Source organism: Brassica napus, chromosome A3 (assembly GCF_020379485.1).
Source record: "Brassica napus cultivar Da-Ae chromosome A3, Da-Ae, whole genome shotgun sequence".
Taxonomy (NCBI): Eukaryota; Viridiplantae; Streptophyta; class Magnoliopsida; order Brassicales; family Brassicaceae; genus Brassica; species Brassica napus.
The window spans coordinates 26,920,100-26,931,583 of record NC_063436.1 but is presented as its reverse complement, the minus strand read 5'-3'; the positions used below and the strand labels follow the sequence as shown (position 1 = coordinate 26,931,583).

Genomic DNA, 11,484 nt, shown 5'->3' with positions numbered 1-11,484 from the left:
TTTTGAAGCAAATGATTTTGTCCATAATTATATGTATAATATCTAATTTTAAGCAATGTGCATCATTAATAAAAATATTTTGAGTAAAATGAGAGAAATAAACTAGAAATATAGGGTTAAGTATACTTATGTTTGGTTATCTTCGGATATCCATTCGGGTTCAGATATTATCCATTCCGGTTTGGATATTACACGTTTGGGTTTGGATATCCAATCTCTCCGAATTCAATAATCGTTCGGATATTTTGCTATTTCGGTTGAGATTTTCGGATTGGATTCAAATAGGGGTTCGGGTATCGGATAAAATTCTCAACCCTAATAAATTGTATGAATATGAAGTCTCATTAACAGATATTCATATTATAAATATATATATATATGTAATATGTAAATTAATATCATTTGAAATAAATTATATACTATATGAAAATATGTTAATTTCAAAATTTCCAGTGAAAAATTGTTGAAATATTAATATTTATTTTTAAAATTTGTATTGAAAAATCTCACATTAAAAGTTTTGTGATTAACAGTTTAAATTTTTGTTACAACAAATATACAAATGTTAAAAAAAATATGAATAGGAAGTGTCAATAATAAATATGTATATTAAAATATACTATATATCTATGTCAATATCAATATATTTCGAGTTTGCAGTTATATTCTATAATAGTTTGATATATTAGATTTGAACACTAACTTGTTAATATAGTTTTCCAGTTATTTTCTTCAAAATTTGATTCTTAGATATGTATCTGGAGTAAAACTAATTTTTACAGATGTCCAACTTTTTAAATTGACACTTATCTAATTCACTGAATTCATAGAAGAAGTTAGAAAAAAAAAACTAAACTCATATTAATGCAACAAAGACGAGAACGAAACAATAATTTTATAAATGTAGAAAATAAATCTCTTATGGAAAGTTAATAGTAAACAAATTGAAAGCAGAAAACATAGTCTCCTTTCGTCATTATTCAATTGATGTTGCCTATTTTGTTTTGCTGATTTGTGTCACCCGCAAAAATTAATTTCCTTTTGTCCATATGAAATCTTAAAAACAATTAAAATGAGATGTAATACGATAACTCTTTAACAATGATGATACATTTAAGAAACCAACATTTGTATTCGTCATTTTATAATCGATAAGATTGTAGTGTTGCAAAATATTAAAATTATTTAAGAAAAAACATTATTATAAAAACTCACTCCGCGTATGCGCGCAAGTTATCATCTAGTATTTTTTTTGTTTGTGGGTTATTCGCTTTTATTTGGTACTTGTGTATATTACATAGTTGGCACCGTTTATAAATTTTTTTGCGCTTTCATGTATTAGTACACTCTTATTCAAGTTTTATTTAGAGTTTTTGACTGTTAAAAAATATTAATCTTAGTGACAATCACCATGGTAAGAAAATTTCGTTTCATTTCTTTTTATTTCTATTTTGTTTATAAGTTTAGACCATTAATATTTAATAACATTATTTCAAATATTTTGTCAAAGTACGAGGAAAGGTCATGTGGTGATTGCAGAGTCTGTAAACATGACTTTCAGGCCTTATAAAAATTACCGCACCGCCCGTCAGGCGAGATGGGGCCACGAGCCAAGAGAGAGGACGTGGATGGTTCATTAGCCGTGAGCAGTCGGGGCGTTATAAGTGGTATCAGAGGTGGTTAGCCATCTCAGTTTTGACCTAAGAGGTGCCATGAGACCTTTTGTGGGACGCAACGAGGGTGTTGCGTTCTTTGAGAAGAAGTGAATTGTAACATCCCGAGTTGTGATATATTGAAAATGCATAAGAGAACTGATTTGGTTACCTATGTCACCAAAGTTGACTTACTTTTTCCATCACACATCCGTTTAGAACTCTAGAGTTAAGCATGCTTGGGCTAGAGTAGTGAAAAGATGGTTGACCTATCGAAAAATGATTCGCGATACCATGCAAGTGAGGCGAAAGTACGGAGAAAAGTCATGTGGTGATTGTAGGGTCAGTAAAAATGAGTTCGGGCCATAAAAAATTTAACGCACCGCCGTGGGCGGTCGGGCGTTACGTATCGTTTGACGGTTTCTAATTTGAATAAAATCATCGAAATTTCATATACTCTTGCATAATATCATTCTCAGTGAGATATGTGGTTCAAACTATACATATACCAAAAATTTATGCGGTGTTCTATGATTGGTTAAATCAAATTATTTCTATCGAATTCTTTGTGCAATCGACTGAAATCAAACATCTTTTACACAATATTTCTGTTTTATCTCAAACGACACTAAAATGTTCTAACTCGTTTTTTTTTACATCAAAAGAAAAATGTTGTAACCTTTAAATCATCAACAATGTGATGAATGTGAAAAGAAAACAAGAAAAAAGAAATTCAGCTTTATTTATTTTACATATATCATAAGTTAATACAAACATATAGATATTAATACTAAAAGCTTAATTCAAAATACATATTTCTTAACTTATATGATATTTGATTAATTAGTTTTAGAGCCACAGCTCTCTTCTGGAACTTTGTCCTCCGATTCGATCTTCCGAGCTTTACCATTGACTTCAGGATGACTTTGTTCACGATACCTTTTTTTAGTTCTTGCACAAGGTCCTTTCTCGTTTTCCTGATCTTTAGTCTCATTGCTAGAATGAACTAACCCCATGCGTGCAGCTGATATTATTGGTGAAATATCAAACTGACTGTGACACTGAGGACACATATATGAACCGTGATTTTCATTTGGTATGCCATGGGTTTGATACTTGTTTTCACCACCTTTGTCATTTGTGTCGACTTTAGTGTAATCGATAGGTTCAGGGTAAAAGGTTTCCCGGTTGTTATTAAAAACATTTGGAGGGTTAATGGTTGGATCAGAAGTTATGACACGTTCATGACCATTTTGGCTAGTGACCATATTATTGGTCGGAACCATAACATCATCATACATGTTTGAGATAGTTGGAGTGGCGTTACCAAAAACATTTGGAGAGTGATTTCTAATGGTTTGACCAGAAGTTATGACACGGTCATGACCATTTTGGCTAGTGACCATATTATTGGTTGGGACAGTAGCATGATGATACATGTTTGGGATGGTTGGAGTGGCCAAAACTGGAGAAAAATGAGGGTTAACAAATCCTGAGATTTGACGCATTCTCACAGCAGAAACCATGTTATTTCTCGGCTGATAAGCCATGCGTGAACTGTTGAATGTTAAGGTAGATGAATAGACTTGTGAAGCACGGTAAGAAGAAGTAAAAGGCGGAGATGGAGAAAACAAATTGGCATAGTTTGTGTTTCCAGAAGTAACGAACGTTGATCGAACCACCGTTCGGGTCTCGTTTCGGTTAATCTGGATGGGAACAAAATCATTTTGGGTCATGGTATTATCGGTATAAGGGATGAACTCATTTGGTAGGGAAGGCATCTTGAGAATGAGTGTGTGGTTTAGACCTTTGCATATCTATCTATTTATAGTGTTAGTATGCATACACATAGACTAAAATATAAACTTTAAAATAGGAATCGCATATTCTATGTTGACTATTTTTAATTTCTACATATGAAAATCTTCTATTACATTTCTCAATATTGGTAATGAATACTTTTTATGTACATGGTCAGTCAACGCTTTTAATTCTTTTTTGGAGCTACTCGCTTAGATTTGTTAGGTGAGAATCATTTATGGTATGTGATCAAATATTTTATTTTTATTAGTGATTTTATGATATGCCATTAAATATTTTAGTTCTGTTTGTGATTTTTCCACGTTTCTTTTATGAGGAGTTTTTTTTTTTGTTATGTGTAGCATATTTTTTGTGTGTGAAAGAATATATCTTTTCAAGTAATTTGAGCTATATATGTGCAGTTGCAGTTTGGGAGATTGGTTGTTCCGATAACTCCTAACTAAGACTAACAGTAGAATATTTAGATGTTGTATTTTATGTGAATTGAAGCTTGTCATTTGCACTATACGGGGTTTTAATTGTTTCTATGGGGTTGTACAACAACAAAAAATTGTTTCTATGGGTTTACGTCTGGAGCTTCATCAGTTTTAATATATATCCACTATATATTAATCGTGGAGTATTACAAGATGTTTTCGAAGTCACGTGTCATCACGAGAATGATTTTTACAAAAATAAGTCGGTCCATATAAACTTATACGATGCTATTTATTAAACTACCTATCAAATTAATTTAGTACCAAAGAATAATCATTTTTTTTTCTTTAAATAAAATCTACGGAATTATCTAATTTAGTTAACATATATATGACAATTAATTGTTATGAATAATACATATTTGATAACAATTTTTGTATCCTCTCTTTTTCTGTTTAATTTTATATTATTAAAAGAAATTAAGCAATCACTTTAAAGATATAATTAAAAAATTTAGACTGTTTCTTATATGTTATATTTTGAATTTTTAAAAACGACTATAAATTACTAAAAATGGTAAAAGTCCCACATTGAAAAGTTTGTGATCAGTGGTTTCACTTTTTTGGTTCAAGCAAGAGACAAATGATCATATATCGTAGGGATGGGCATTCGGATACATGTTCGGGTTCGTATCGGGTATTTAATATTTTAGGTATTTCAATATAAAGGTATAGAACCCGTTCGGATATTTTTACACTTCGGGTGAGGTTCGGGTATTTTATGTTTGGGTTTGAATATTTTAGGTCGGGTTCGGATATCTAAATTTTGAAGAAAAATTAAATAAATTATTTACTGTTTAATTTTTGTTTTGTATTTTAAATATATTTTTAACTCAACTGATTTTCTAATTTTTAAAAGATTAAATTCTTAATAGGTTTGGAGAGAAAACTTTAAAAATAGAAAACCACTAGTTTAGTTGTTGTTTTGTAATTTTGGAGCAAATGATTTTGTCCATAATTATATGTATAATATCTAATTTTAAGCAATGTGCATCATTAATATAAATATTTTGAATAAAATGAGAGAAATAAACTAGAAATATAGGGTTAAGTATACTTATGTTTGATTATCTTCGGATATCCATTCGGGTTTAGATATTATCAGTTCCGGTTTGGATATTACACGTTTGGGTTTGGATATCCAATCTCTCCGAATTCACAATAATCGTTTGGATATTTTGCTATTTCGGTTGAGATTTTTGGATTGGATTCAGATACGGATTCGGGTATCGGATAAAATTCTCAACCCTAATTAATCGTATGAATACGAAGTCTCATTAATAGATATTCATATTATATATATAAATATATATATATATATATGTAATATGTATATTAATATCATTTGAAATAAATTATATACTATATTAAAATATGTTAATTTCAAATTTTTCAGTGAAAAATTATTGAAATATTAATGTTTTAATTTTGAAATTTGTATTGAAAAATCTCACATTAAAAGTTTTGTGATTAACGGTTTAAATTTTTGTTACAGCAAATACACAAATGTTAAAAAAATAATATGAGTAGGAAGTGTCAATAATAAATATTTATATTAAAATATACTATATATCTATGTCAATATCAATATATTTCGAGTCTGCACTTATATTTTATAATACTTTGATATATTGGATTTGAACACTAACTTGTTAATATAGTTTGCCAGTGATTTTTTTTCAAAATTTGATTCTTAGATATGTATCTGGAGTAGAACTAATTTTTACAGATGTCTAACTTTTTAAATTGACACTTATGTAATTCACTGAATCCATAGAAAAAGTTAGAAAAAAAAAACTAAACTCATATCAATGCAACAAATACAAGAACGAAAAAACAATTTTATAAAATGTTGAAAATGTTGAAAATGAATCACTTATGAAAAGTTAATAGTAAACAAATCGAGAACATAATCTCCTTTTGTCATTATTCAATCGATGTTGCCTATTTGGTTTTGATGATTTGTGTTACCTGCAAAATTTAATTTTTTTTGTGCATATGAAATCTTAAAAACAATTAAAATGAGATGTAATACGTTAACTCTTTAACAACAATGATAAATTTAAGAAACCAACATTTGTATTCGTTATTTTATAATTTATAAGATTGTAATATTGCAAAATATTAAAACTATTTAAGAAAAAAAATATTATTATAAAAACTTACTCCCCGCACGCATGTTATCATCTAGTAATTTTTTGTTTGTGGGTTATTCGCTTTTATTTTGTTTGTGGTACTTGTGTGTATTATAGGGGTGTTCAATCCGGATATCGGTTCGGTTTCGGTTCGGTTTTTTTCGGTTTTCGGTATTTCGGTTAGTAAAATATAACTACCATTCTAAATCCATATTTACTTCGGTTCGGTTCGGTTTATATACCGTCGGTTTTCGGTTTATTCGGTTTTATACCAAAAAACATAATTATTTATTTTGAGATCATATTATATGAATTTTAGAGTCATATTGTCAACATAGTCATTAATTAAAAATATATTACATGTTCAAATAAATGAACAAAAAAGTAAAAATGCTTCTACCATCAAATAAAATAATCAAATCTATAACTAAAATCAAAGCTTCAAATTTTGAAAATAAAAATAAGAAACAAAACAGAAATACGAAAGAAACGTTTTTTCACTCTTCCCTATTTATTGTTCATTAAAGTCATTTTTTTTCAATTGAACACGAAACTCTGTTTGTTTACAGATAAGAAAAAAGTTGTAAAAATTTTCCATTAATTATTGTCCATCAAATTTATAATTTTCATATTAATTTAGTGAAGATTAAAATAAAGCAAAAAGATCAAAAGAAGACTTAGAAAATAAGATGTATGAATTGCGATGTATTGTTATTTAATTATAGTTCAAGTGTTTTACAAATTAAGGCTCTTTATTACTATAAAATTTTAGTAATAGTTATTAACATAAATTTAACTTATGTAACAAATAGATTTTCATGTATTGTTATAAAATAGATACATATTTACGTGTTTCTACTTTTAATCGGTTTTGTTCGGTTTATTCGGTTTAATCGGTTATATACCAAACCATATCCAAATCCTACGGTTTTTATAAAATTATATCCATTCGGTTTATATGGTATATACCAAAACCAAACCATATTGTCTATTTCGGTTCGGTTCGGTTCGGTACGGTTCGGTTTTACCATATTGAACAGCCCTAGTGTATTACACAGTTGGGACCGTTTCTAAATTTTTTTGCGCTTCCATGTATTAGTACTCTTATCCAAGTTATATATTGAGTTTTTGACTGTTAAAATATATTAATCTTAGTGACAATCACCATGGTAAGAAAATTTCGTTTCATATCTTTTTATTTCTATTGTGTTTATAAGTTTAGACCATGAATATTTAATAACATTATTTCAAATCTTTTGTCAGTAACAATTTAACAATTGGTATTACAGTCGTTTGAGTCTCTTACTATGATGTCGAACCACATACTATGTGGTAAGAATTGAAACTTATTGAACCTCATATGTTATTAATATAACGTAAAAATGTCATTATAATAAGGTCTATAAAATATTTTTAACGACATACCGTAAAACTACTAACAGAAATAAAATATTTAGTGACATTCCATAACACCATGAAACAAATTTTAGTCTTCTATACATCATCATATAAAGTAAGATAAATTTGATTTTGAAAACGAATTAGCAATTACGATACTGAAGAGTACGAGAGCCACACGATGACATCGACGGTCCAGATTACTCAGCATGTTTCCTAAGAAAAGCCTCTCGAATTTGAAATCCCTAACAGTACCAGTCGAGTAAGAAAGCTCAAATCGAAGAATCATGGCGGCAACAAGCGACGAGCAGATGCGTTTGCTTCTCTCCAGCTTCGATCAGATCTACGAGGTGAAGTTTCTCGATACTCTCTTCCGATCTCTTGTTCATCGAGTAGAGCTCAGAATATTCTGTTTCTGTTTCTCTGATCGGATTCGATTATGCCGAGATCTCTATCTGAACCGATTGAAATTGAAATCTAGAAACTACGATCTGCTCATTGCTTAGGCTTCAGTTATACTACTGTCATCATCATTCATAGCTTGATTTGTTGCTCAGGATTTCAAAAGCGGGATGAGCGAGATGAACGTGTTCAGATCGAGGAGCAATGTGGAAACCAGTAGAAGAGAGGCGCTTGAGATTAGCAATAAGACTCTTAAAGAAGGTTCTGGTTTGATTGTGTTATTCTTTGTATTCACTAGTGGTAATCTAATTTTAAGTGATGAACCTGCAGAGAACGAAAGGCTGAAGAAGCTACATACAGAATCGTTAAACAACTTTGTCGATCAGGTCTTCTTTCCTTTTGAATCCTTCTCTAGTTAATATGTTTCGTGTGTGTGTGATTCTTGATTCTGGGAAAAATACAGCTTGAGCATCGAACTAAGTGCCACGGCTTGAAAGAAGAACTGAAGAGAGTGAATGATGAAAACAGAAGCAAAGAGCATGTGAGACTCCAAACAGAAGCAAAGATGATGCTTTGATCGTGTTCCTATCTGTTCTGAGATGCTTTATAAGCTGTGGCAGGAACATAGGAATGCTTTGGAGTCGCTTATGCAGAAGCATGTAGCAAAGGTTGAAGAGCTAGAGAACAAAATCAGGTTTATAAGCACCACGTTCACTACTCTTATTATAACTGACATATGTATTGTATTGTGTCTCATCTTTTCGATATTTACATACAGAAGCCTTTTGGTTGAAAAGGCAACAAACGAGATGGTGATTGATAGGCTGCGCCAGGATTTGGCAGCTAACAAATCGCATATTCAAGCAATGTCGAGGAAGCTGGATCGAGTCTATTCCGAAGTGGAATCCAAGTGTAAGACTTGGCAGACGCCTTATGTTTGCTTTAAGTTTGTGTTTATGTTGCTGCATACATATATTGGCTTCCTAATGGTAATCATTTTATAGATGAAGTCGAGGTTCAGGATCTGAAGGACTGTCTTCTCATGGAGCAAGAAGAGAAAATTGATATTACTAACAAACTTCAGAGTCTGCAGAAGGAACGTAAGAGTTTCTCCTCTTTGCTAACTCAGTGTCTGAAAATGCTTTTTAAAAGTGATGGATTACTAAGTTCCTGAGACGCTCTAGTTTGGTTTTATGGTTTTCGTTAGCGAGAGTAAGAGCTTCACATTACATTTTTAGTCAGTATATTGCAAACCTTAATGGCAGGTCCCTTTATATTCTATGCAGTGGTTATAAGTAGAACAACAGTAGCCGAAAAGCAGAGGGATACAACTTCATATCGACAGGTGGAGACTTTGAAGCAGAAGCTAATGAAACTGAGAAAAGAGAATGAGATCCTTAAACGGAAACTGTCTTCTTCATAGAACAGCCAGGAACAAAAACTTTGCTTGGCAAACACTTACTGCTCGGTCACTCAACGAGTAAGTTCCACAAAACCAAACCATTTTTAAATTCAAATGATACAGTTGAAAACATACAACACCACAAAGCCTGAATAAGAACTCAATATTAAAAAGATAATAAAGTACATGCAACACGCAAATCAATTTTGAACGGATAAATAAAACAAGATCCCGGAGAAAGCACACTTCCGGATTTGATTATTTGTTAGAAAACAAACATAGGATTCCTGTTGGTCTTTAGATTAAGGACCGTGTAGAATCAACGTCCGTTGTTGAAGACTCTGCAGTTTCTTCTGATCTCTCCAGCACGTCCGGTAAGGACTCCAATGGTACCCATTTTCTCCATTGCCTGAGCAAATCTCTGTCTGAAGAGTGAATTGCTTTGTGCAAAACTCGACACAATTCCACGGGTTGCTCCATCGAAAGCCAAGTTTGAATCAATCCTCATGACTGCTCTTTGTCTTTGCATCTCTCCAAAGATTGCGTTATCCACAACGAATGGAGTCCTTTGGTCCAAGAACACGGATGGGTCATTTGGGGCACGACATGTGTTCCTCAACCTTTGAAAAGAGATGTATTAGTTGGTCAGATATACATAAAATTGATGTTCATTTGATGCTATGTGTCAAAATACGTACTGAGCGTTCAGTGAGCGGTCCATGGCAGGGTCATTAAGCCTATCCTGGAAAAGACTGCAATGAATAGAACCAACACTGTGGCCACCACCAATTAGTGTAACCATATCGTTCACACTCATGCCTTTAGCTGCAAATGCTTGGATGGATGCGGACACAGGAATTGTTGGTCCGGGCAAGTTCACATCGGCTGGGTTTGACCTTAATCCATCACGTCTTCCTGTTTTTATCAAGAAGCTTGGACCACCAGCTAATTTGATCGCATCTCTGGTCGCTAGAGCTACAATGTCTGCGCATGAGACAATTCCGGGGCACGCAACCTCGAGCTGTCTCTTAATCTCATCAATGACCTCATAGCCTCTCACGCTTGCATTTGGTCCTGTGCTTTTCTCTGATGGCCTTCCTGGTCTTGGGTCAATCAAAAGGGAAGCATCACAACCCTACACAATCATTCCAAACATTAGTTGATCAATGTTAGTTACGTCTAGATATATTAGTGAGTTCATTATAATACATATTCACATACACAAGGAGAAGCTTACGAACCGTAACAAAGCAATCATGAAACTGCATACGAAGCAATGCTGCAGTAATGCTAGGGTCACGACGGAAACGTTCAGCGACGACAGAAGAAATGATAGATCCAGTGCGGTGGCATGAGGGACCGTAGAACGCAAACTTGAGTTGCGCCAAAGCAGAGGGAACAAGGAAACAGAAAAGTAAAAACAAAGCTGTAATTGACTTCATTTCCTTGCCTCTCCTGTGAAAACTTAGAAATATTTTTGGGTTGTGTTGTAATTGTTAGTCGTAGATTGCATATTTATATGTAAATTGATGAACACGACATTGACAAAGAGAATGTTTCATATCAAAGACGTGCATAGGGTAAAGGTAGATATTCACAATTGATGGTTTTATGTTTTAACATTATCTATATAGTAGTTGTGATTTAATAAATGTTTCCATAAACCTCTTCTATACTTCAAAAGACTGGTTCCGGCCAACTTGGAATATGTTTTGCGACATTCTGTCAATTTTGAATAGGTATATACCATTTCTATTTCGAGAGGTGGATGCCTACTCAGTAAAATATGCAATTTGTTTCAGTTTTTTTATTATATTTTCCCTCTCAAATAAAACAAGTTGTAAAAGAAAAAGAAACAAAGAAAAGTCTGCATGGTCTGGTTCTTGCTGTACAAGACGTAAAAATAAGATAGAAAATAATATAATACGCGTGTATTAGTGAATATAATCATTCAGGAATATGATTTGGTTGACAATTGTCCTTCAAGCCGACGCGTTCAAGTTTAACTAGAGCGTCTGGATTTTTACTCAGTCAAGACACTCCTGTACTCTCCTTTTCTTTGCACGTACACAACCGAGGCAGTTTTAGAGAAGCTCTCGCTTGTACACTCGTCTAGATCCAACCAAAAAAATACTAACCAAGTTCGACCAAGTTTCGTCCAAACGAGAAAGTTTCGACCCAATTTATTTCGGGACCAA

The 11,484-nt window shown here is 32.4% G+C and overlaps 3 protein-coding genes across 3 annotated transcripts; 1 reads left to right on the top strand and 2 right to left on the bottom strand.

Moving 5' to 3' along the window:
• Positions 1 to 2,348: 2,348 nt before the first annotated feature.
• Positions 2,349 to 4,648, bottom strand: LOC106442754. Its single transcript, XM_013884403.3, has one exon. The coding sequence runs from the start codon at positions 3,431 to 3,433 to the stop codon at positions 2,492 to 2,494; it is 942 nt and encodes a 313-aa protein (XP_013739857.1). The 5' UTR covers positions 3,434 to 4,648; the 3' UTR covers positions 2,349 to 2,491.
• A 3,032-nt stretch (positions 4,649 to 7,680) lies between these two features.
• LOC106440868 (protein At-4/1) lies at positions 7,681 to 9,497 on the top strand. Its single transcript, XM_013882636.3, has 8 exons — positions 7,681 to 7,832; positions 8,040 to 8,145; positions 8,215 to 8,270; positions 8,348 to 8,425; positions 8,505 to 8,578; positions 8,663 to 8,796; positions 8,889 to 8,984; positions 9,171 to 9,497. Exons 1-8 carry the CDS (start codon positions 7,770 to 7,772, stop codon positions 9,305 to 9,307), a joined length of 744 nt encoding a protein of 247 aa, XP_013738090.1. The 5' UTR covers positions 7,681 to 7,769; the 3' UTR covers positions 9,308 to 9,497.
• LOC106440867 (peroxidase 44) lies at positions 9,377 to 10,901 on the bottom strand. The gene is made up of 3 exons (XM_013882635.3): positions 10,528 to 10,901; positions 9,985 to 10,421; positions 9,377 to 9,906 (listed from the first exon to the last, which is right to left on the bottom strand). The coding sequence occupies exons 1-3, from the start codon at positions 10,726 to 10,728 to the stop codon at positions 9,606 to 9,608; spliced, it is 939 nt and encodes a 312-aa protein (XP_013738089.2). The 5' UTR covers positions 10,729 to 10,901; the 3' UTR covers positions 9,377 to 9,605.
• Between the last annotated feature and the right edge of the window lie 583 nt (positions 10,902 to 11,484).